Genomic DNA, 27,763 nt, shown 5'->3' with positions numbered 1-27,763 from the left:
TTTTCTATGTATGTGGCACTCGGAAAAGACTTCGTTATAACAGAAATTTCGCTATAACCGTTTTCATTATAAGCGAATTTTGTACCATAGACTTTAATGGTGATAATTTTGGGACCAGAAGATTTACGTCGTTATAACGAAATTTCGTTATAACAGTGTTCGTTGTAACGGGAGTGCACTGTACACATATCACAATAACTCTGTGATGCATCACTTGCATACAGGCTAACAGCCCTCTCCAATCAACGTTCCATGAATGTTCACATCAATTCAACAGCAATGAATTTCAAAAACTATTTCTTTTTAGTGATTTTTATTTTTCTCACTATGAACTCTATAGTTCCAAAGTTGTGGGTAATACCTTTCTCTCACAAGCACTATGAATTTGCACAAAAATTCTCTTGTAACTGTCATAAAACGTCACAATTTTCTGGGATGAGAGTTTGGTTCACATTGCAGCCACATATAGCACAGCCTGACTCCAAAACACAGACTACTCCATCAGGACACAGCAACCTCTACCGTGCTGAGGTTGCACTCTGGCAGGACTCGTATCTGGCACGCCTTGCTCCTGTAGTAGACCTGGCTGTCTCGGAATGGCAAGATGGTGGGCTTCCTGTCGGAGGAGTTGCTATGGTGATGAGATGCCTGGTTGTTGGCATTGGTTGTGTTCGTTTCAGTCATGGGTTTCCCATCTGTGGTTACAAAGTGGGGAAGAAATCGGGTCTAATTATTGTGATATGTCACGATATGATGGGACACACAATGCCATGCTGAAACAATGGATGTAACTTCCTGGGGAAAAAAAATCAATCAAATAATCCATACATTTCAGCATACAATGGCTGTGTAGCTGTTCTGACAAATGCCAACAAACTTTAAACTGCAAGGAATATAGCAAGGCTAAAGCAAGGTTTAGAAATGTTTATAGTTTAAAAGCCTTGGATACATCAAAGTTATTTCCCTTGACCATCCTCCCCCAATTTTTGTTTTCAACATCTCCCCCTCTCCCTCTGCTGCCCCTACATTGCCCCTACTCTGCCCCTCCCCCTCCTAATATCACTGGGCACGTTATAAGCCCATACAATAATGTGTGCACCGACTCTGATACTCAGAGTGGAATTTAACTATTCCTTTCCTGCATGATTTGAGCAGACTTTACATTGACTGCTAGGCATAGCTAACATTCCAACAATTTTTTTTTCTTTCTCTCTCTTGCTCCCTCTCCTGCTCAAAAATCTTGGAACGTGATAGCTAAGTATGGCATTGATAATTTACAAGAATAAGTATTCTGCCTTTCAGATGCTCTCTACTTTACAATTGAAAATGATGACGGCCATTTGTTTACAAATGTTAGACATTGTTCATTCACTCCTGTTATGAAGAAGAGGCTAATCGTAAAATTTCTTTACCATGCGAATAGAAGTTATGAAACGTTTCAACTTGCATATCTTTGATCTCTGACACTGAAATTGAAATTGCACAATTGATTCATGTTTTCAGTCACAATGAAATTAATCAGTAAAGTTTTGTTCACAATTTACTGACACTGCAGACTTGATTTCGCTAAACAATGAATAGACAGATATGACAAATACACAAGCCACATGAGTTGCAGAGTCAGCTTACCCTTTGCTTGTACACCAGTCATGTACTGGCTTAACCTGATGGCAGGCATGGGCAGAAAACCAGCCACCAGCGGGATGACCTCTAGTGTCACCTCTGTGATCTCTGACCCTTTGGTTGGCATGGTAACGACACCGGTGCTGCGCCCACAGACTGCCCACATGCCTCCGTCCGTGTCAATCTCGTACATGAGAGAGGACACACTCTGGACTGTGGGCGTGAGTGGGGTATTTGTGGGCGTGTCCCCAGATGAGTTTGCCATGGCAACTGCGGTAGGCGTGTCCAGTATCTTGATTGTGACATCAAGGGAGCAGAGGGTGCCTGCTTTGCAGAGCTCCTCCTTCTGGGGAGGTTTGATGATCGAGGTGATCTCAAACAGAGTCTGTGGTATAACGATAATGAGGTCAAGTGGAAAAGGGTTAGGGAAGCACATTGCAGTATTGATATCAAGCGGCCAGTATAACATTGGATGCGAATAATTCCCATTTTGCACTCAGCATCTGGATATTGACTGACTACAGTTTTGCGCCACTACATCGGCTAATATAACAGGCACAGCATCATGCAAAATGTTTCATTTCCAAGACACTACACAACAACTGTTTCACTTGCTTGTTTTGCAATAATGAAATTGCCCTTTAACTGATGGTTGAATGAATAAAGTCAGGTTCAGCAATCATATGTAGATACCACAATCTCTTGGTCGTCATGAAATTTCATTACCATAAACTAGAAATGTCGCTAAGGCGACTGGTATGCCTCCGCCATAATGCATGATTCTCCTAATAGGTCTATTATAGTACATGTGGACAATGTGTGATTATATTTTCACAAAATTGGCAAAATATTAAAATGACAAGTTTGTCACAAATGTGTTGAATGTTCACCTTCCTTGACCTAGGTTTAATTGGATGAATAGGAGAGCATGTATTTGGAGATTTAAGGACTTTAACATGAATTTGCCCATTCATAAGTTTATGCATTGAGTAATTTTCAAGGTATGGAGAAAAAGTGCAATTTCTGTATTGAAAAGCACATTGTTACCATTGACTCTAAAATTCATAGGATAATCACTGTCAGGCAGAACATGCATAAATATGTAGAAAGTTTCAAGATAACTTGAGCCACTTCTGAGATATGGAGAAAAAGTTAGTTCAGCCCTTTCCCTTGATCTTTAACCTTTTGACCTTTGAGGCAAAAAAAAAAAAGTTTCCAGAGAATCTCTATTAGGTTATACATGCATATACCAAGTGTAAAAAAAAAAATAATAATCCTGCTGGCATTGCATAAATATGAGGGAAATAGTAACATGTTGAAGTGTTGCCCTTGACCTTTGACCCCTGACCTTTGACCCCATGAACCCTAAATTCTCTAGATAATCACTGCCAGTCAGTTCATGTATATATACTATGTTCCATGAAGATACCTTGAACAATTTCCAAGTTAGGGAGCAAAAACTGAAGTTTTGATATTGTTACTTGACCTTTTGACTTTTGACCTTTGACCTCATGACCCCCAAACTTTCACCAGAGAATCTTAATTGGGTAATACATGTATACATTAAGTTTTAAGAAAATATCTTCAGGCATTGCATAGATATGGTGGAAATAGTGAAATTTTACGTATTTGACCTTGACCTTTTGACCTTTGACCTTGAGCATGTGCACCCAAAAGTTGATAGGCACAACTTCACCCCCTAATACACATACATGCCAAGTTTCATTAGGATACCTCAAAAGGTTTTTTAGTTACGCTGTCCACAAAATTCATTACGGACGGAAGGACGGACGGACAGACAGACAACCCGAAAACATAATGCCTCCAGCACCACTTCGTGGCGGAGGCATAAAAATACAACTTAAGCTAATTTTTGTTCAGAATTCTAACCCAAGTTTGTTCCTCACCATATCTTGCAGGCACATGCCAATACATGCACACACAAACACACATACACGCGAAATACTAGTATTCACGTGATCCGAAACACTTATTCAGTTTCATCATGCATCTTCAATATTTAATAATAGGTGATTGCTATGTGTGGTTGCTGTATGCAGTATAAAGTCTGAAATGCAAACAGCATCACTATGTCTTCCTGTTTCATATCAACAAAGTAGACTTCAAAGGTGCTTGCACATTCATTCAGTTTACATACCCAAACATAGTCAATGGCTGTGTGTGGATGTGTCTATCATTTTTTTTTTTTTTTTTTTGGCAAGAGGGCAAAAATCATCATCAATGTACTATTACAAGTATTGTATCAGAGTTGCTTTTTTGAGATATGCAATTACAAATAAGACTTATAAACAAGATTAGCAACACAGAGAATCTGATTCATTCTATGGTACAAAGTCAAATGCAGAGTAGGACTATATACCTGATAGTTCTCAATGTCAAAGTCGTAGAAGCTTGTTCTATCCCGAGTGGAGTCGTCGGGAGTGTCTGCACTCTCTGCATCCAGATTCAAATCGAGTGGCCTATAGATGACTGAGAACTGTAGACTAGTCATATCGAAGGGCCAGGATTCTGTGCAGGGTTTGGCCTCCCATAAGTATGACACTGTCTTTCCTGGTTGGAGTGGCTGGTTACCAAGAAAAAAATAACCAATTTAGCCAATAATGCTTATATCGAACGAGGAAAGAAATTATTAATGCACAGGGGTGAAAGATGTGCCATGGCTCATTTATCAATTATCACTCTGTACAAATATATCTGAAGGGTCGCAACTGCTGATCTACAATTTAGCAAACATACCAGAAAAAGTAGCCAGTAGGATTTGAACCTGTCATCTACTGCTTTCCGGACAGCAAAACTACCACAAGGCTATCCCTGGTTGCTGGCAGTGACACAATTAACTTGGAACAAATGCCCAGCCCCACAATTCCAGCATTCATATGTTAGAAAGGCCAAAGTGGACAAGGGAATCTGGGTATTTGTTTCAAGTTTACAGTGTTACCATGCTGAACATCTGTTAACCATTTCTATGCCACTGAGTCAAATATGCATACATGTTACACACAAACCTGTGGACAAATAATTGATGTGGCATGCACAGGGTTAAATAGTAAGAAATTCACTGTTCCTTCAATGAGTAGAAGTCAACATTCCAGAAACTGCCAGACGACAAGGGCATAGCTCGGTGTGACGAACGCAAGCCTATACATCGCACAAAAATATGCAAATGAGATCTAAATAGGGAGTAAGAACTATACCAATATTAACATTTTACACTTTCTTTCAATGCATGTGTACTCACAATAGATGTAAAACGAAATGAAGGTGTCAGCGTCAGCGACCTTTCTCCTCTGACCTCTAGTGACCCATTACTGAGTTCAAATGAAGGACGACCGCAGCTCTGCACAGACACCTGCAGAAATTTCCTAGTAACATTAAAACAAGAGGTTGCTCGATGTCAAAGGTACATCTCTGTGTTACGGGCAACTCCTGTTATAACAAAGTCCTCTACGCCCCCAGTTTGTTTTTGTTTTTAGTTATATCAGAATTTCATTACAGGTGAACAATAAAGTTTATAAAGATATTTAGATGATAATTTGAGGACCTCAATTCTTACTGTACTTTAACAAGAATTTCATTATAACCATGTTTTATTACAAAGGCAGTGCACTGTACATGGTAATTGGGATTAACAAGAATTTCATTATGACCATATTTTATTATAAAGGCACTGTACATGGTAATTGAATATTTGTGATGTCCACTTGTTACTTCTGTGACTGTAATCTTTCTTCAAGAGCATTGCTTTATGATAAGATTTCAAATACTGCTTCTAAATCTTCGATTATTCATTTTGGTACAGCTGATAATGAGTGGCATTTAAGTCTGTGTAATATCACTGCATCTGTCAACTGGAACATGAGCCAGTTCACTCAAACTTCCTGTTTTAGAAGACAAACAAATTCTCACAAACTAGAAAAGTAAATACAAAAATAAAACAAAAATTATCTATCACACGAAGGGCTTTTCCCTCCACTGCAAAGGGATGCAAAAAAACAACAACAACAATATTTGCAATGCATTCCATCAGTGGTGTTCCCCTTCCTGTTTTTGTGACTCCCAAACTAATACATCACTATTTGGGAGACAAAACCTCTTATCTCAAAAATGTCAAATGTTCAAGAGAGCAAAAAGGCATGGCAGCCAAAGCACTATAAGAAACGGGATCACCTTTTCTTTGGCATGCCGAAGCAGCTCCCTTGGGGGATAAGACAGCTAGGATTTGGACAGGATATCTCATTACTGATTATCTGATGTTTGTTTGTTGTTGTTTTTTTAAGGGATTTTCATCAAAATTTGAGATACACGGTTTTGTCATCCCAGCGACAATACACACTGCATATACAGATCCCCTTTGATCAGTCATATCTACTTTCAGTAATGAATTTCCACGAGGAAACTTTGGACCTACATGGTATGCTCCTATTTACCAAAAACAAACATCTGGGTCTACATTAGTTCCTCATGGACTCTGGTCAAACATATAAAAATTAAACATGCTTCAAATCATATTACACAAAGGGTTTCCTCCTTGTCAAATCTGAGATGTCCTTGATTTGTCAGTGACAAAAATTTGTGACATCTGACTTGGCATTTCTGTGTCAGTGATTGTGACTCTTATTTGGAAATGACTACCTAATAGATGTCTTCAACTGCCCTGGCAATAAGAGGAACTTCCAAATGATGAATGGGGGAAAACATGGAATGCTGCTTGTTCATATTTGTTGTACAGCTACATCCTTGTATATACATTGTATGTAGTGCATGTCTTATGCATATAAATACACCACTCAGTGTGAATGCTTCAGCATTCATACAGATATGCATATATTGAACATCTTTAACTCTTCAAGGTCAGACCGACAAAACAGCGCAATGAATATTAGGTGAAAGTATATACTGTACTTGACTTTTGTTTGTTTGTTTGTTTGTTTGTTTGTTTGTTTGTTTGTTTGTTTGTTTGTTTGTTTGTTTGTTTGTTTGTTTTTGCTTGCACTAACAAAAACTGAAAATAAAGAGCTCACTCACCTCTGTCCAGCAGTGTAAATCTTGTGGTGGAATGTGAAAGGGTTGCTGAATTCAAGGGTCGTCATGACAGTCTCCGACCATGGACATTCCACAGAGAACTGTACAGAGAAATGCATCCCCAGAAGAGATCAGAACATACATGTAAAAGTTATGTTACTCCTACATGGTGAAATATATTACTTTGTATCATAATGCTAAGCAGGCATTGTTTAATGCATAAATCAATATTAAAGGACTGTGACAAAGAGAAACTGGTTGGAGATCATACAAATTCTTCATTAAAATGTTGGTAAGTAATGCTTCTATGTTTACACTTAAATGTACTATAAAACTAGGAATGTTCGCATGCCTTTTAATTTCGGGAGAGCCAAGATTCGCAATATTAAAATGCACATGAATGTTCTTGTCTACACTATATGTACTGAATGCTTGAGGTAAGTCGTGAAAATTTCATGCCGGGAAAAAGGCCATCGGCTCCAATTCGCGAAAAAGTTAATGCTGCAAAAAATATTGTGTTTTACAGTAAATATGCAACAGGGAGATTTGTGGAGAGTTCTTTACCTGAATGTTTTCCTTCTCTTCTCTCTCTGCAGCCGTCTGTCGACCCATCTCGGCCACGATGCAAACCTTCAGGGCAATCTCACTGTAGCTTTTAACATCTTGCAAGAACTGAATGCTCCCTCCCTCCGGGGAAGACTCCACCTCGTACTCCTCCTTCTTGGACGGGAGGACGCTGAGTGCAGCGGGCGTGGTGATGGCCAGGGAGGTTCCCGTGGCGACGGGGGAGTGGCCAGTGGTGAGGCCGAGGTTGACAACTTGTGGAATGCCAGACAGGAGACCTGGGCAAGATGATAGAATATCACAGCAAAGACAATATTAGTTTCGCCTGGCACATTCTATAGATCTGTAGAAACAGCAGCATACACCTCATATGTTTATATGCAAGTAATGATTAACTTCCAAAGTATGACCCAACTAGAAATTTTTCGAAATACATGGTGTATTCCGCCTTGCCTACCAACAGGTACACCACACATCAAAGAAATGAAATAAGCCTAACCCATCTCTGTGTCCCATCCTATTCCTCCGCAGCAAGTTGCAAAAAAAAAAAGGATGGAAAAGTTGAAGTTTCCTTCATTAAATCAATATAACAATTGAGTCTGGGTCATACAGTACATGTTCATACAGGACAACTTTTACAAATTGTTCTGTTTCACGAAGACATAGACCCACAAAGGGCAATGTTCTTGAAGGACACAAGATACAAGATGAAAAATGTTCCTGAAATAGTTGAAATGGTCAAAAATATAAAAAAGAGACATAAAATATACTTTCCCAAAATGAGGAGCATATATGTAGCCCACAAGTGATTTAGGGGACATATTACTTACCAGACTTGGAGGATATGGACAGCTGCGCTTCTTTGCTGAACACTTCAATCTCTGGACAGTCTTCAGTGTTGGCAAGAAACTCTGCGTTGTTAATCTTGAAGACGAGCTGCCGTACCTGGAATGTACCATTCTCCTCCGACTTGACGTGGTAAGGGACAAAAGCAGACATCAAAATGATGAGACGGTGTTCAAGATGCCCCTTTGTGCCTACCACCCTAGGCAATACATTACATTTGGCAAGACTTTCACTTCTGTACATCTGTCGATCATCTTTGACCTTTCAACCTTCAGAGTCTGACCTCTGACCTTTCAAAAGTGACCTCTGAACTCTCATTGCAGGTCTGGTACTGTTCTCTCCTAGAAACATCTATTACTGTGAATCTCGTTCTTTAAAACCTCATGGATCACTCGAGGTGCAAACTTGAATAGATACACATACTTGCACAATTACACTTCTGTTCATTCTATGATCTCAGGAAAGGAGGGGGAGGAATTATTGCAGGGTATTTATCACACACAAGTATCCTCAGAGAGATTCAAGTATACTGTATATGCTGTTATTTTCGCGTACAGATATTTTCGCGAATGACGAGGTCACAGACATTTTTGCGAGATGTTGTTTTCGCGAATTGACGCCGACGCTTACGTTTTAAATGCTCTATCAACAAAGCGCATGGAGGCATTTTCGCGTGTTGTTAGATTTGCGATCCAACTGTGATTCGCGAAATTTGCAAAAATTAAATCCTCGCGAAAACAACAGCTTATACAGAATGTTCATTGGCTCTCCACGTAGCAGCTTTACCTTGAATTCAAACTCTACAACGTTCCTCCCAGGTTGCATCTCCACGTGCTCCAATGTCAGCGACCTGGAGCATGTCTCCTTGACAACCACATCCTTGGTCCTGCCCAGAGAGGAGGAGCTATCCTGCCTCTGCAGCAAGGCTTGGGCGTTACGGCAGACCAGAGTGCTCAGCTCAACTGAAGATATGAATGATCAAGAGAGGCACACTAATGTTAAAGAGCAGTGCATAACTACACACATACAACAAGATTTTCTGACAAAAAGGACAACATTTTGATAATTCTGTTACCTTCGTTATATCTACTTTTTTGAATTCTTGTTTATGTGATGTTCTGATCTGATGTGTTCTGTACTGTATGTCCCCAAAAAAAATTACAACGGGACCCTCCGCAATGATAACTTTAAAAATAGTGAATCAATCCAAACACAATTTCAGGGTATGAAACTATAACTCATTGCCCACATCTTACAGAAAACCCCATTCAATTTGCTTCAGTGGTCAAAGAGAAATGAGGATTTTTGTAGAGCATGTCAGGAATCCCTAGTTTTGTCTATTGTGTTTACACATTAATATGCAGTTCCAAGAGCATCCAAGTGCTAAACTTGGAAGAATCAGACTCATGACATGCTTTACAACAATCCACATTTCTCTGTGACCGCCTAACCAAATTGAATGGGGTTTTCTGCAAAATAAAGCTAAGATGTTATATTTTAAGACCCTGAAGTAGCATTTGGATGGTTTAATCATAATGGGTGTTATCAGTGCAAAAATCTGATTGTAATATTTTTCTGGGACATACCATACTACCTTAGATGTGAAATGTGCAGCTCAGCTTTCTTTCTTAAAGGGACGCAGTCCTCACGAAATGTAAAAAAATATGTTGTTGTTGGTACCTCCAATGAACTACTTTCATCAAAAACAAACTTTCAAATCACCAAATAAGCTCGTACATTTCGGTTAAAAAAGTGTGACTCTGCAAATGAGCAAGTCTTGGCGGAGAGTCATACGTCATCGATGCACAACTCTTTCCAGCGGTGTTCTGCTCGTCATCCCTAATTATTTATAAATACATGTTTACTATTTATTTTTATATTAATTGTATATATAAATAAGCTTGAAATATTTTGTTTGAAATAATAAAACCACATATTGTCACATTTTATGAAAAAAATCAGATATGATCATTTTGAACACTTAAATTGGTTTTCTGAGGCACGGCTGTCAACTTGAGAGTAGGGCATCAATGACGTTGCACCTTTTGGCAGGCTCTTACACGATCGCTTGCAGGAATTATTTTCTAAAAATCGCGTACGGAGACAATTTTTGATGTCCACGCGTATAAATTGGTGAAAGGTTATATTTTTCACTCTTCTTAATTATCAGTACAGTGAAAATCTCAGGACTGCTTCCCTTTAACAGAAATATCAGTCTCTCATGCCAGCATTTTCTTCACTAATTTCAGCTTTGAAATCAATCTTACCTGTTTCTTCTACCGGAAAAGCAGAGGAAGCAAACTGCTCATTTTCTTTCTCCATTTTTTCTCGTGATAGAACTGATAGAAATTGCAACCACTAATATTGTTAGCTGTTAACTATATTATCAAGTGCCTTGAAGTGTGGACCACATTATGTTGCCAATTTCCGGGTAATGTTAAAGTAATGGTACTAATTCTTCAAATTTAACAGCAATAAATTTTGGAAATGATATGTACATGACTAAAATGCAGAGCAGTCATTTCAAATTAATGGTAATCAAACATCACACTAACCCGCTGAATATGAGTCCCAAGTATACTCGAGCAAGCGTCTATGGGAAATGCGTGTTGTAGCAAAATCAGCCTATCCTCAACAAGTTATAAAGCAATAAATTTTGGAAATGATATGTCCCCTAACTAAAACGCAGATCACTCCTTTGAAATGTGTACATGATTTGGGAAGACTTGGGTCAGAGTCCTATGAGGTTTGATACTGACAAGGAATGAAATGATAAAACTGATTAATATACTGAAACACTAAACCATATCATAATTTGAAGCAAGAAATATCAGAACTAAACTGACTCTTTGATAATTGATAAAGAGAAAATTTGAATTTACTATCCACTTCTCCTGCCATCTTGACCTCGGACTGGAAGTCAGGGGTCACGCCAACCCCGCCCTTTTCCCTGACCCTTGACACGGCCTCCAAGTTCCTCAGTCTCTGCAGGCTGTCCTGGGAGGGGCTCTTCTCCATCCCCATTGGCTGGCCATCAGTGGCCACACCCCCTGTCATGGACTGATCATGCAGCTGCAGAGTGATCAGGTCAATAGTGATTGGTGCAGGGAGATGTGAGGTGAAGGTGACTTTGATAGAGACGGCCTCCTCTTTGCCGACATGACCATCGGCAGGGTCGACAGAAAGGGCTGGCAAGGCGCATATCGTGTCCAGTGGAATGAGAGACTTGCTGTCCCCTGCAAAACAGGCAATATAGTTCAGTCCTCATTAGATACTGTACACGCTGATAATTTTGTGAATGGCACTTGATGAGACATATTCATGAGTTTTTTGATTTTGCACTTTGTGGCCTCCATGTTACTGTAAAACATGATATATTCGCGGCATGAATTTTTCGCAAATTGGAGCCGACGGCCTTTTTAGCGGCATGAAATTTTCGCGAACTGCCACTGGCATTCAGTGCATATAGTGTACAAAAGAACTTTCACGTGCATTTTAATTTTGCGAATCTTCACGCTCGCGAAATTCGCGAAATTAAAATGCACGCGAACATTTCTCGTTTTACAGTATCATGATCATTTGAAAAATAAAAAACACATACCATCATTCAGAAGAGTGATTTCTCAAATAAGCAATTTTGTGAAAACATTGCTAGAAATTAGATTAAATCTCATATCAAATCTCATTTCGAATGAGATTAAATCTCATAAAAACAAAAGTACCAATATTCCAAGGATTTGAGCAAGGGGCCTGAAAGCATGGCATTGGGGCCCTTCGTCTTATAGTCACTTGATATTGCAATGCTAGTTTGCTGGCTTGGGACAGTGCGTATTGTGTTTGTTTGTTGTTGGTTTTTTTTTCACTATTTTTTCATGGTCATTTTGGCAACTGAGAATATAAATTTGCAAAATTCACAACAAAACAACAGCAAAAATTTCAGTATATTCAGTACCTGGTGTTAATGTTTGTTTTTCTATTAAAACATATGTGACAATAAGTTGTATTCTACATTTTACTCAGTTAATGTGAATGAATGCACCTGTAATAGAAGTGGCAAAGCAATAAGAATCTGAATGAAACAAATCATATCACAGCTGTAACCACTGAAATTTGTCAAGTCACAAAATGCTATTCATACCTTAGCGACACTGTTGCATTGTAATATAAATGATATCAAATGCTTTGTGGTGATTTATGTTGTCAAGGGGGAAGGGGGTTGATTTTTGGGCATGGCCAGATGATTTGAATGGTTCACACTCAGATTTCTTCCTAAAATTCCTCTGTGACCAGTAACGAGGAGTTCACGATTATGTGTTCAACACCCAATAAATAACACTTTAAATACCTGCATCTTCGCTCTGTTCGACCTCAGAGGTGAGGCGTTTCATTTCCTCATAATAGGCCTGTCGCTCACTTTCTGGTAGCAGGGCCTCTGCAGCTATCTGACAGCACAGCTTCAGGTATGTGGGACTAAGAGTCAAGGAATCCAATATGTTGCACCAACAGTAACATCCCATACACTGATCTGACCGTTGGTCTGACTTTCATTACATTTTCCTCAAAGTTCACTCATACCATTGCTGCACCACTGTGACATAATGAAAGCATGCATTTAATTTTTAATGGTATGAAGATTAATTTTGGTCTAGGGGCCGTAGAACGGTTTGGCTCCCCCCCCCCCCCCCCAATAAAAGAAAATGGGGGGGGGGGGGGTGGACCTATCACTCTCCAAGAGTTCCGGAAGGAGATTCTTCCCACCTAAAGGGGAGGGTAGAAGGGTGTACATTCTACATTAACTCTTGACACCAATCCACTTCCTCCCCTGCATTGCATTATCACATGCAGAGCAATGGTAAGTGACAAAACATATACATGAATGGACGGAACTCTGATCAAAACAGCAGTTCAGGTGCGAAAGCCTTAAAGGATTAAAACAGCAAAGGATATTTTTCTTTGTTGTCCAGTTTCTTGTGACACTCGGCCAGGTCCTTCCTGGTGGAGGCTACCAGCCAAGGCCACGCCTCCTTCTCATAGATCCTGAGGGCATCGGAGAGGAAGGTCTCCGCTTTGTGTAGCTCTCCCGTTTTCCTGCACCATGAGAAAAGAGATATGGAGTGGCAACATGACAGGGCATAGCTCCTAATTCTGCCTCCATCCTTTTTTCTTTTTTCTTTTTTTCTTTTGAACGAGGTTCAATGATACCATATATGTCATACACAACTGGGATTCTATTTGCATCAAAGCTAATTTTATTACGAACTTTATCATTTGTTCCACTGAAGCACTATTCATTCTGCAATGTTCTAATAGATATACAACATCACAGACAGCACTGAACCATCTTTCACTTCTTCCCTCCTCCCCTAGCCAATTACTTCATTGGTGACTTACATTCACAGTAACTGACAACAACTACACTAATATTATTTGCATCCACCACACTGCTGCATATCACTTGTGAAATATTTTTAATTAATGAAGTTGTGTTCCCTCTACACTCATTCTCCAAAAGACAGATACACTCACTGGGTAATTTCAAGTTCGGTGCTAGTGCTAGTGCTAGCGCTATCTCAGCACTAGCACCGGTGCTAAAACCGAACTTGAAATCATGTCGGTGTTGGGAGTTGACCTCAAAATTATGACATATTTCCGGTAGTTGGTGCTGGGCTCGGTGTTGAATGTCATCTGCTGAACCGAGCTCCGCTGTTTGTATTAGCGATTTACATGCTTTTTCCCCACTGACTAACACTAGCCCCTAGGGATTACTAGTATCATTTTTTTCATTTCAAGTTCGGTGCTGGTGTTAGTGTTGCCGTGTGAGACCCGTATTCACATCCATAATAGATGCACGTTTTACATGCAAAGTCTATGCTAATGCAGTGGTCGCCCACGTAAAGAACATGAACACTCCAGACATGGCTTTATATATCTGAGCCTGGGAGCAAAATTAAGATAATTGTATTTTGGGGAATGGATGCAATTTGTGGCATTTTAATCCATCTTCCTCACTATGTGTAGTGACTTAAACTAAGCAGTTTTGGCTACATCTTTTAATATTTGACTGTAATCACGCGCCATCACTTTTTTCGTCCCGCAATTCCCGCAGAGCTCGCAGTGCTGTGATTCCAATACCTAGTGCTGGTGATCGATAATTTTGATCAGTATCGCCTCGTTAATCTGACCGTCAGTTTTGGAACTCGATTTAACGCTGTTATTTGGGAGCTAGCACTAGAACTAGCACTAGCACCGAACTTGAAATCACCCACTGTCACAAGTAGCACAACAATATGAAATCTTGAATATTTCTTGCCAATTGCAGCATGAGTTGCACACACTGCCAGTCACCACATTTCTAAGGCTGATATGCACTGCACCTGCTTGCCACTGTCTAAAAACCTTCCGGACAGTTTATGTAGATGCAGCGTACTTACATGTAGAACTTGGCCAGGTCTTGGCCGATCAGCCTCGCTGAGCGCATCCGTCCAATGTGCTTGAAGGTTCCCATGGCAAGCTCAGACAGTTCCTGGATTGTAATTACAACAAGCAGAACAGTACAAAACAAGATTATTTCCCAGTAAGTCACTGTGTGCTGTCAGCATTGTGTTTTGAGGGCATTGAATATGCACAAATATGCCAGGGCAATAGTTCTTCTGCTGCTGTCTTGTTCATATTCATAATTGTGAAATACCAAAGTATATCCTTTCTCTTGCAATGATCACTTTGGGCATTAGGCAGTCTGTTCTTGTAAAAGTCCCTTGTCTATACATCTTCCACTGTAAATATTCTCCATTCAATGTGATGCTAGAATATTGGGAGGCATATTCCCATATAGTTAACTAGAGAAGCACTCTGAGAGCGCAGACCTCCGCCAAGCACGCAGCTCATTTCCACCACTGATTAATTGTTCTTCCACAGAGATCAGTGATTTCCACCCATAGGCTACGTACTTATGGCATTGTGTGCTGAAAGCCGCCCGTTTTCCCAATATAGAAGCCTTTGTTACGTCATAAACCCTCAGCTGCAGGGCGTGCCTCGCCCTAGCAGAAACTTGAGCACGCACTTTAGTGCGCGCATGCAAACCTCAAATATGCGCAGCCTGAACTCCCAAGTTCATTGACCCTACCTGCCAAAATATAAAAATCCTTCATAAATTCCCAAAAAATTATCGGATCACTACCAAAAGTTAATCGTTTGTTACTTGTGCCATTCTCAACCTTTTCTGCAAGTTTCATCCATATCCGTTGACTACTTTTTGAGTTATTTTGCACACGGACAAACTAACTAACAAACTAACGGTAACGAAAACATAACCTCCCCCCTTGGCGGAGGTAACAATAGATGATGTATGGTCATTGGATGCCATTCTAGTTGTCAAACTTCCAATTAAGCAAAATATTAAGGAATCCAATGGATTGAACAAAGTTTCCAACTTTTGTCATATTTTGAAGAAAAAAAAGTGACTGCCTGACAAGACATGGTTCTTGTTGGTGTTGAAATTGTTAATGCTTTAATTGATGTCAAAATTTCAGTCAAACTATATCATTAGTCCCAGTAACCCTATGCTGGGAGACTCCACACTTATGCAGCCAACATCATCTGGGCCTTGTTGCAAAAAATCATGATAACTTTGAAATTGATGGTAACTCTGAAATCAAGGGCAACCATTGCAAACTTCTCAGCTTTGATTGACTATAGAATGGTGATGCTACGGCAGTTACCATAGATTGCTGTGTTACCATTAAAGGTCCTGTTTACCTTTGGGAGCAGTGATTTGAAAAATGTTAAAGATATTGCATTTGATGCATATGTGTAGGTCAGTTGTATCACAAAACATCCTACCATATCATATTTTTGCAATAAAGCCTAAAATATAAGGAGATATCACTATTTTTCTCAATAAACGAAATCTGTAGACGGAGGAAACATTTTTATCATAACTATGATCACATTTTGTATACTTCACAATACTTAACATTGATTATATGGGTGCAAATTTTTACATGGTTGTTTCTATCCCTAGCTCTCATTTCAAAACTATTTTGAAGCACTAATGCTGGATTTTTGTTTCTGCTGCAAATGGTAAATTATGCCTTTAATTGTAAAGTTACCATAGTTTCATGCAACATGGGGCAAGATTCTCACTCACCAGGTAGTGCTTGGTGAAGGCTTCCTGGGAGCTGAGAGCCTCCCGCAGCATCTGGTTGGGGCTGTTCTCCCTGGCGCCAATCTCCGCTGTCTGCCCCATTCCAGACAGGAGGTCCACCACCGAGTTCAGCTGCTCCGATGTCGGTCCAGCAGTGTCTGGCATCAGGCCGGCCAGCAGGCCCAACTCGTGCAACTATCGGGTAAAGGAGTGACAAGTTATCGTGCATACTCCAGCACAGGTGACACGCTATCGCGCCTACAAGTGTGCAGTTGAAGTAGTCGTGACTAACAGATGGTAACCTACACGTGTACTTTTACAGAGCCTTACAAAATTCCAAATTTACTTTCTTTTACAACTGCACGACAGTTTTGTATGCTGAATATTTCCATTTAAACAGACAAAGCGTTGAATGGTGCAAACTGCAATGATTTCTTATATTCCCTTCCTGTCCTGCTGCAGGTCATAAGGTGATAATGATGTTAAAAACAAGCAATCTAATAACGGGAACAAGAAAAAGTTCAATGACAATAATTTGAACCTCATATGCTGCTGATGATTGCTGTCTTCATCATCATCTTTATTTCTATTATCAATATTGTTAAATACAAAACCACAAAAATATTCAGGTGACGATGCGTTTCAGTTCAGTTCATTCATTTTCACTTGATACAAACATGATCACAGAATACATTGTAGAATACAGAATACATTAATACCCCCATTCCACAGAGATTTTCTTTCATCTGTTGCTCATCGGAAGCAAAATTTATCTCTTCTGACCACCCACCAAAGTGTACTGGATCACGGTCTTATGAATCCGACTCGTGTTGGTCAACTATGAGGTCAGTGTCAGACATGTCGGGCAGTGATCCAATGAGGCAAGATCGTCCGATGAAGATCACACGCCACACGTCTGACACTGACCTGATAGTCAACCAACAAAGTCGCATGGTGGGTGGCCTGAAGCAACAAACTCTGCTTCCGATGAGTGACCAATGAGAAAAAAAAAATCTTTGTGGAATGGGGGTGTAACACAGTAATGGGCCCGCATGACTGAAGACTAGACAAAAACCAAAAGCAGCAATCAAAACATCACATCGCAATAAATCTTGGGGGGAAACTTGGGTAAACATTACACAGACTGGCTGTGCTCGGGAGAAACTCGAGTAAACATCACGCAGAATGGCTGCGGTAAACCGACCTTCTTCTGTGCGTAGAGCCAGAGGCTGGCCGTGTAATGAGAGTAGGTGTTGATGTGGGCGGCGTCGCTGCTCCTCTCGCACTTCTGCAGCACCTCCAGACAGCTCAGGAATACCCAGCATGCAATGCTCCCCTCTGGCATGCTCACCTGCGGCACAGAAAAGACAACATCCCTTACGTAATCAAAAGGGTTCCACGAAGCAAAATTTCTGTATGGCATGGTGTATGATATTTAATGCTAAATCACCTCAAGAATCTTAAATCCTCATCAAGTCACGCATCAGGTTTGATATACCAAATGTGCCACCATAGAGGTCACTTTGAACAAATATAGACACACTCACACACACACACACACAAATTTCTATCAGTTTCCTTAGAAGCCATGCAGTCAGTTAATTGCATCAAAGTCTGGGGCACTGATTCCACTCTTCGTATCTAAAGGCCCACAATAAAATGCACAAACATACTATAATTCCAAACAAAATCTTAAAACTTCTGGTCTGAGCCATATGTCAAGTTTTGGATCTCCACCCCCCCCCCCCCCCCCCCCCCCCCCCCCCCCGCCCCTCTAGGGAACAACTTCTGAAACTTCATGGGCAGGGGGGCAAAACATGCAAGCACTATAACTCTTGATTACCTCAAGAATCTTCAGCTCCTGGACACAGTTGTGCATGAAGTTCTGAGCTCGATAGGCCACCTCCCAGGGTCTCTTGAGCAGGAAGAGGAGGGCAGCCTGCCGAGAGAACAGGTAGTTCCTGACGTCCAGCAGGGTGGGCTTGCCCCTCTCAAGGAGTTCCCGCTTGTCCATGTTGACTGGCTTGGAGAGGTTCAGGCCATCCCAGCAGTGGCACGGGGCCTGAAAGTCTGACAGCCACTTTGGAGTTGCTGCACGAGGGGGGGGGGGGGGTTAAGAAAGGGACAGAAAGGGACAGAAAAAGGGACACATAAAGTGTTGTGTATTTATCTGTTACACCTACAACGTTTCAAAAACCTGGTATTAAGTTTGCATGCATTAGTTGTTGCTATCTTGGGCAAGCCTTGAAATGTTAGGAAACATATTCATCATGGAGGTGTACATAAAATTCTGTGTTCATAGACCAGTCTACAACATGGAAAAGAAAGCATTAAAACTGGTATCGGGACTTCCAACAGAAATTGTACAGTGCACCCCCACTATAACAAACACAGTTATATTTAATAAAAATTATAACGAATTTTTGGATACAGCAAAGTAAAATCAGGGCCAAAAATAATCATCGACATATCTTTATACAGTTTATTTGTTTGATTATAATGAAATTTTGATATAACGGAAAAAAAACTGCTGGTCCCGAGAACTTCATTATAACAGGAGTCGCCTGTGGGTCTGTAACTGAAAACATTATCATGTCCCTACACTATAGTTCTGTATAAACCAATATCTCCAAATTTCAAAGATTTGTGGAGCAGACGACTCTCACCTCCAGCACTTGAGTTGATGATGAATTGGGAGAAAAGGGCGTCCAGTTCATCGTACTGGACGAGCGCATCCTCAAACTGTCTCAGTGTCTCAAACATGAAGGCAAGTTCTTCCTGCACATAACAGCAAGGTATCACAAAATGACGCTGAGTACAGTGTACTTACTCTAGTTTTGATAATACAGTCCAATCTCAGTTATCTGGCCCCCTCTCATTTAGAATCCTCTATCATCTGGACATATTCACGCCATAAAGATGCCCCCCAAAAAAAGTGATTTCAAACTTAATTGAAACTCCTATAAAACTCTCAAGATTTGTGTATGACATTCCCAACAGAAACATGTTCCAAATTTTACATCGAAATGTTTCAGTCTAATCCCTCCTAATCCTCACTGTATCACCACAGCCTCCCTGTTGGACTGAGGCACATTGTCACACAAGAGTAGGCTTGTTAATTACAACTAGGTCAAGTTTGGATGAATTACTGAATGCTGATGAAAAAACTAGGCAAGTTAACCCATTCCATACTGAATTCTGAAATATCCATAGATTTAACCCTAAAAAGGCTGGGGGGGGTTTGAATCAACCCCCCCTCGACATTTTACGCGACTACTCCGCCGCACGAAATTTTTTGACCGCGCCGTTCGCTGACTTTTTTACTTTCAAGTCTTGCGCATCTTTTGACACCATTTTCGCGAAAACTGCGCATACCGTTACGACGCTGCGCGACCTTTTATACATGCCTGTTGGACCAAAAATGGCTCAAAAACGTGATTTTGTGTATAAAGTCTATGCAAATGGAGTTTTCTCTTCTTATTCATAAAGATATGATTATTTTCACTTTCAGAGGCTGAAACTAATTAATTTTAGCATAATTATGCTTGAAATAGGTTCTGTCATAAATTTTGAGAAAAAAAATGATAAAACAAAAGGTCAAAAAACAAATAAATACATAAGAAATTCATAAAACAATAAAATACATAAGAAATTGATTTTGATACCAGATTTTTTTTCATGTACATTGTTAGGAATGCTACAAAGAATGTTATCACCAAAAAATAGGATTCTAGGAGCTTTAATTTCTGATTTAGAGCAAAAAGTATTATTTTACGCATATATTAACATAATTAATCAATATGAGAAAAATTTCCATTTTTTTTTATAGTTTGGTAGACTACGCAACAGGTAATGTATGTGCCAATTTTCATGGTGATTGTGCGAGCGACGGCCGAGATCTCGGGGGGGTTGAATCAACCCCTCCCCAGCCACAGAACATCAAAAAAAGCACGGCCTGGTTAGGGTTAATACACAGGCCACCAGGTTCCCACAGGAAATGGCTTAAAGCTATGTGCCCAAGCACGTAAAGGGTTTATGTTCTTTTCTCATTTTCATGCCATTCCTCACATTATTTGTTTCTGTAAAACTAGAAACATTCACAGCATAAAACTTTTGTGTATTGGAGCTGGCAGCCTTTCTTGCGGCATGAAACTTTCAAATTGCCAATGGTGTTCAATGCACTATGTAGACAAGTTAAGCTTTTCACTTGCATTTTACTTTCCTGAATCTTGTCTCCTCAGAAAATTCATGAAAGTTTAATGAACGTGAAAATTTCTGGTTTTAAAGTACATCAAAATGAAACAATGACACAAATTATGCGAATTCATAACAGTTGGATGCGCTGTAACATACCTGCAGCAGAAAGTACTGGCAGAAGTTCCAGTCCTTGTTGTTCCTGCTCTCCCGTTCCGCCCGTATGAGTTCCTCGAAGCGGCCCAGCACCCGGTTGTAGGCGAGGAGGATCAGGCTGCGCAGCCGCTGCAGGAACAGGACCTGCGAGTCCTGGGCTCTTGGCGTGGGGACTGGATTGTTGGGCTCGTGCAGCACTATCACTCTGCATAGGAATTGTTAGATTTCACATTTTAAAGAAAGCATGATGTAAAATGAACACACACAGCTTTGGAATATGAAAGGAAAAAAGGAGATGAATGACAAATACAGTTGATAAAATGAGACACAGTCTTCAAATAGATGGTGTCAGTCCTAGAGTATTATATACATGTAATTGGTGGTTTGGAAAGACAGTGATGTTTATGTAACAAGGGCCAGAGGAAAAAAAAACAACAACAAACAAACAAACATACCAATAATCTAACTTGGTTATGCAGTTTGATAGAACTTCAATATCTTTTATGAGGGGAGGGAGGTAAGGAAGCACAAGAAGCACAAATCAGAAGACAATGAACTTTGTCATCCTAACCTGTCAGACTGCTTGCTGCAAAAGTCGTTCTTTATCTTGTCAAGAACCGATGTCCTCGGCAGGAACTTCTGCTTGTTCCCCCGCTTGGGGTTGGCCGTCTCGACCAGGACGATCAGCCAGTCGCTGACGTTGTGCTCCTTGAGGGACTGCTGCCAGGCCGCAATGTCGTTCTTGACGCACACTTTGTAGGCATCTGCATCCTACGAGGTGGAAGAATATGTCAGTCATAAGATAACCACTGTACAGTGTAATCCCATTATAATGAACAGGCTTGTATACTGTAAAACAAGGAACGTTCGTGTGCATTTCAATTTCGCGAACGCCAAGATTTGCGAAATTAAAATGCACGCAAAAGATCTTGTCTACACTATATGCATTGAATGCCAGTGGCAGTTCGCGAAAATTTCATGCCGCAAAAAATGGCCGTCGGCTCCATTTCGCGAAAAATTCATGCCGCGAATATATCATGTTTTACAGTAGAAATTCCAGTTACACTGAAGTGATAATTCAGGCCACAAAATTATCCACTCTACTGTTTTTTATTGTTTATGTGTTCAGTTATAACGAAGTTTCGATGTAACGAAAGAAAGACTGATGGTCCTGAGGACTTTGTTATAACAGGAGTCCACTGTATACCCATTCCTTGTGTTGAGTTATTCATGACCATACACAGTTGTTTACAATATCGTCTTTACACACACTTTGATGGGAATAAACATGAGGCAAACCTGATGACGTTCTCTAGGGCTGTCACTTAAATCAAAATCTGTGAGGTTTCAAAGAGCCATCAGGGATACACAAAGTGATATCTACATCAAGGAGGCTTTTAAATTTTCTCATCAGATCAAGAAGGGATGGTTAACTTGTTCAATACCGAATTCTGAAATCCCCATAGGCTGAATACACAGGCCACCAGGTTCTGATAGAGAAAGGGTTAACTTATAAGGGAGCCTCATGTAAAATCTGTCAGCCCTCAATATGAAATAGAGGACAACTTGCTGACAAGGAGGAAATGTGTCAAAAGTGCTTGATGATAAGTACTATTAATGTTTCTCTTACGATATTTTGCCCAAGTGACTGAAATTCACGTGCTGAGTTCATTTTTCTTTCAATACTAAGCAAGTTTGAGACACAATGGACGAAAGGCTGTTTGACCGAAACAGAATAGAAAGTGCCACGCTTTCACCCCAAAGACCTTCCCAACTCACGGGACACTCTGTCCAGTACATGTGAAACACAGGGAGCTGCAGCAACTTGCGGTCATTCTCGGATGGCAGGAGGTCAGAGTTGTAGGGGACAAAGTTGACGTCCACATGGATCATCTTTGGGGCACGCCCATATGACCTTGAAGGAAGACAGTACCACAGACCAAAGAGTAAGTTTCTTATTTTTGCTGTTGACATGAATTATACATTGAGATTCAGGAATCAAGAATTGCAAATGTACGTTCACAAGGATAAAACAATACACTGCATTTGCGTACATCAGAGCACAGCAAATATCTAATGTGATGATATATTCCACACTTACTAATGCATCCATAACTTTTCATCTATCATATTTTTCATGCACCCAAACAATATTTCATAAGATGGACAGTCATCTTTAACCAAGATTGCAAAAAAAAAAAAAAAAAAAAAAAAACTAGATATATCGCTACGGCGACTGATATGCCTCCGCCATAATGCATGCTTCTCCTAATAGGTCTATAGTACAATGTCTTGACAATGTGTGATGACAGTTTCAAACAATTGGCAAATTATTAAAATGACAGGTTTGACACAAATGTGCTGAATGTTCACTTTCCTAGAACTAGGTTCAATTGGATGAATGATTAAAATGTCAGAGTGCAGGTATTTGGGGAACTGATGATTTTTACTTGACTTTTGACCCTTTTATGCATTGAGTAATTTTTCAAGGTATTGAGAAAAAGTTTAATTTCAGTATCAAATGGAAAAATAGCATTATCTAAACCTGGCCTTTGACCTTTAACCTCACAGTTCCAAAGAGAATCACTGTTAGGTTGAACATGCATAAATATGTAAGTTTCATGATGATACCTTGAGTTACTTTTGAGATATGGAGGAAAAAGTGCAATTCAGCACTTTCACTTGACCTTTGACCTTTTGACCTTTGACCTTTTGGCAAGAAACTTCCCACAGAATATATATTGGGTAATACATGTATACATCAAGTTAAAAAAAAAACCTTCATTCATTGCATAAATATAAGGAAAGTAGTGATATGTTGAGGAGTTGACCTTGACCTTTGACCCCCCTGACCTTTGACCCATGACCCCCAACTTCCCTAGATAATCACTGCCCATCGGTACAAGCATATATACTAAGTTCCATGAAGATACCTTGAACCATTTGCGAGGTATGGAGAAAAACATGAAATTTCAAATTTTTTTCACAAAATAACCTGTGACCTTTGACCTTTGACCCTGTGACCCTAAAATCCACACAAAGTATTATCCCCCAAGGATATACCCTCATACCAAGTTTGATGTAAAACCACCACACGGTTCTTGAGATATCGACAAAAACAAAACGGGACGGACGGACGTACGGACGGACGTACGGACGTACGGACGGACGGACGGACGGACGGATGACCCGAAAACATAATGCCTCCGGCCACTTTGTTGCGGAGGCATAAAAAGATTTAGGGTCTTAGTATGTTAGGAATTATTTGTATCAAAATTTATCAATGTGAAAACTACCATTCATATTGTTCATCTCTTTGGCAACATCTGATTTACTTGGTCCATTACACCATAATTGCATAAGGGAAGCTTTTGCACTGATAATGTGATTTAATGCAAATAGGAAGACATTTGTATTCACTTTTCATCACATATTCACATACAAACACAGCCTCTACATTGGTGGAAAAACATGTACACAACTAGTGTTTTCTGTTTTTATCTACACAACCCACATACAGTTGATACATGTGATTAAGATTCACAATTCACCAACAAGTTTTTATACTTTGTTTTGTTCACATTGCATGAAAGAAAACATTAAAGAAGTACATAAATTTTTTATTTCTTTTGATATGGCAACCCTAAGCTAAACATCATAAAAATCAAATTCAAAATCAAGAGGTAAAACTGCTGGTCCAATCTCAAAATGAATACTTTTTGCTAGCCTACAGACATTTCGCTTGCAACAATCACAGTCCATATCTATAGGGCTTACGGACCAACCACAATTAACAGTATTGCTGCTAGCACATAAATAGACAACAAGTCCAATCCGGATTTTTTTTGTTACACACACATGTCCACTCTCCCTTATGATAAGAAGAAAAAATTCTATCTATTTGGGTTTTTTGTAATGAGTTTTAATCAAAACAACTAGATAATTTTTTTTTCTTCTCATATTGTCAGGGAGAGTGGACATGTGTGTGTAACAAGAAATCATAGTGCGAACTTGCAACCATTTATATATCAGATGTGAGATGGATGAGAAGTGACGAGGAGACCTCATGAGCACTGTGGGGAGGAAGCCTCTTAAGTATCCCAGAGGTGCTCATGAGGGGGAGAGTGCCTTGTGAGACAGGCCCCCCTCATGAGCAGATTTCCCGGACTGAGTCAGGAGGATACTGAATTGGGAGAATTCTCAGAGACACTGTGATACTGCAAGAACTCAACTTTCCTGCAAGGAATATAATGGCTCACCTCCTCCATTCTACAGCCTCTCGTGGTAAGCCCTGTACCAACTCAGCATGAATGGATGAAAAAAGCTCCTGCTCTCCATGACCTAGCAAAGAAGAATATACATTTTGTCATTAAATGGAATGAATTACATGTATGAATCTCGATCATTATACCTTACAGCCTTTGAGCTCAATAAGCATGATCAATTGAATGACTGAATTGAATTAGTGAATTGTGAATTATTTTACAAGGCTGCAAAAGAAGCAGTGAATGCTAATCAGCAAGCAAGCATGGGACTGACAGCGATCCATTCAAGGACTGATAGACACTGAGGATGTGCCAGTGTTGTTGATGTCTTTCTCCTATTTTTCTTATTTTTTCAAAGGTACATTGTAGCATCCACTTCCAGAAAAAAATAAAATGGCTGCCCACATCGTCACACGTAAGTTTTATTTTACGGGAGGACACGTTTTCAAAATCCACGAACATTGGGAAAACAAAACAAAAAAAATCCAGTTTCTTAGGCCCTTTTTTCTTAACTGTGATATAAAGAAGTACCGAAAATACAATTTTGGATGTGATATGTTGTCATTTAGGTGAGAAAATTTCACTTTTGTCAGATTTTGTGCCCATATTATCAGTTGCTCTTTGTAGGTTGGTACTGGTAGTGTCAAAGTATATGTGTGGTAATACGTTTATAGAGCGTGTCGCATTGTTTTGCAGTGTATTACCGAATATGTTGTACCTGCCGTAAATGGGCTCACGGCCGCTTACAGCCACAATTACTGTTAGTCATATACTGTTAGTCATATACAAAACAATTTGAAAGTTTGTTATCACGTGTTAAGTTTAAGATCAAAGTGTCCCTGTCCGTGTCCCATCCAGTTGCTGAACAGGCTTTGATGAGAAGCACCATAGAAGTAGAAGTAGATTTTCTATACTGTAGTATTCGGAATGGTCAGAGCGCAATATTTGTCACATGATCGCTGAATGATTGATGAACAGTGATGAACTGATGAACAAACATCAATCGCTCGAAACAGGACCAATCTCTTAGTCTTTGTGACATTATGCACTTGTCAATGTAATGACGCACCCCACAACCCCCGGACATGGGTGCGTCATGGTCATTTTTTGACTGACCACACGGGGTTTTTGACGGACACCACAGTCACTTTTTTGACAGACAAAACGCTGCAAGTGACAAACACCACAGTCACTTTTTTGACGGACAACACGTTGAAAGTGACGCACACCTCGGTCACTTTTTTGACGGACATCCTCGGTACATTTGACGCACCCCCGTAAATACTGAAACGATTTTTGCATACATTTTATTCAAGCAATTTCATTTTCTTTTGGTTCGTAAACATAATTTGTAAAAGTTTCGGCAAGTTTCCCTTACCATGGCCCTGTAAGCAACGTACCGTCATTCACCGTACTATCACGCTGCTGCTACGATGTTCCGTACAGTAGTATGTATTCTGTGCATGCAATCCATACATGACAATCACATGTGTGCAGATGCGCTGTGTGTGCGCAGCCATTGCTAGTGCGGTGGATGCATACTGCTGCAGCGCAGGTACACACCACGCCACGGCATTCCCGCGAGTAACTACATACAGCCTAGTCGCTGTACCGTACGTAGAGATTCGCACAGCTAACAGCATCTCGATCACGCGTCTGGACGGGCTATCCCGCGAGCAGAAAATGGCATGCGGCAGGCAGTTTCTTCTGCTGCCGCCTCTTTTACTGTCAAAAATTCGCCTTTGTCACCACAGAACATTATTTAGACACACATTGTATTGGAATGTAAACGAACTTTCTTCGATAGCAATGTGTGTTGGTGTTGCATCGCAATATGCAATAGGCACTACATGTAAGTGTTCGACAGTACTAAAAGGTTGAACTAAGTTGTTACATCGCTGAACAGTCCCTGGTTTGAGATTGAGTATGCATGAGTTCATGGGTTTGTTGGAGGGAAAATGTAAGGAGAAAGGATGGCTTTTAAATTATTTGCTTGCCAGATTCTGGCAAGCATTTTTCCCTCTCATTCCAAAACGCTTCCCGACTTTGATTTTCACTTGCCGCGGGAAAGCGCTCACTGTCCCACTCGCGGTACGTGTATCCGGTACTGGTAGCTTGCAAAAATGCGTGCAGTTTTCCATAGCCAAGCGACGTACCATGACGCACCCCTCGGTTCAAAATAATGCGTGTTATTTTCCATAGCCAAGTGACGTACCATGACGCACCCATCGGTCAAAATTTTGACCGATAATGATGGGATTTTGACGCACCCCTCGGTCAAAAATTTGACGGACAAAGCTGGTAAAATGACGAACACCCGGGTCACAAATTTGACGGACCAAACGAGGAAATGACGCACCCATGTCCGGGGGTAGTGGGGTGAGTCATTACATTGACAAGTGCATTAGTCTTAACAGTTAGATCTACTCTTAAAAACTAAAGCAGTAAATTTAAAGGGCATCTCATAGCTCAAATAATATAGCCTAGACCCTATAGAATCTAACTTTTAGACTCTATCCTCTACATACGTTAGATCTTATACGAGTTGGTTGATCCACATACACGGTTTACAAGTCAAAATCTAGTGGTACCAGCTCAGTGGTTGTGGTAAATACGGGGCAAACGCAACACTAACAGATTATTGAAACTGTGAAATGGATTGATCATACCGTCTACGGTGCTATCAAATGTAGGATACGCGATCATAAACGTATGGGACTGTACACGACGCTATGTTTATGTGTCTTCAAATCCACAATCACACTTTAATAATCTTGTTCATTAGCGATATTCAGTCAGAATGAAACGGCAATCTGAAACACTTACATGTCACAATCGGCTTGTTTTCCATTATTCTGTCATTTTTCTGCTAAAAGATATGAAAAATAATGAATTGAAAGTCCGTTTCTCGACAGTGATTGAGGTCGTA

At 40.2% G+C, this 27,763-nt stretch overlaps 1 protein-coding gene across 1 annotated transcript; it reads right to left on the bottom strand.

The window, feature by feature from the left end:
- Positions 1-481: 481 nt before the first annotated feature.
- LOC139729012 (trafficking protein particle complex subunit 10-like) lies at positions 482-27,763 on the bottom strand. The gene is made up of 21 exons (XM_071639937.1): positions 27,661-27,763; positions 24,829-24,910; positions 22,349-22,484; positions 21,141-21,340; positions 20,573-20,774; positions 18,886-18,997; positions 18,063-18,310; positions 17,424-17,570; positions 16,223-16,414; positions 14,508-14,599; positions 13,024-13,164; positions 12,422-12,540; positions 10,959-11,312; positions 8,863-9,038; positions 8,061-8,199; positions 7,231-7,508; positions 6,670-6,767; positions 4,883-5,006; positions 4,004-4,207; positions 1,630-2,008; positions 482-695 (listed from the first exon to the last, which is right to left on the bottom strand). The coding sequence occupies exons 1-21, from the start codon at positions 27,683-27,685 to the stop codon at positions 502-504; spliced, it is 3,642 nt and encodes a 1,213-aa protein (XP_071496038.1). The 5' UTR covers positions 27,686-27,763; the 3' UTR covers positions 482-501.

The sequence above is a fragment of the Diadema antillarum genome, unplaced genomic scaffold (genome assembly GCF_040938485.1).
Source record: "Diadema antillarum isolate AM-2024a unplaced genomic scaffold, OU_Dant_1.0 seq00000215_RagTag, whole genome shotgun sequence".
In the NCBI taxonomy this organism is placed as follows: domain Eukaryota; kingdom Metazoa; phylum Echinodermata; class Echinoidea; order Diadematoida; family Diadematidae; genus Diadema; species Diadema antillarum.
Note: the sequence above shows the minus strand (reverse complement) of the source record. Positions and strands in the feature narration are given on the sequence as shown.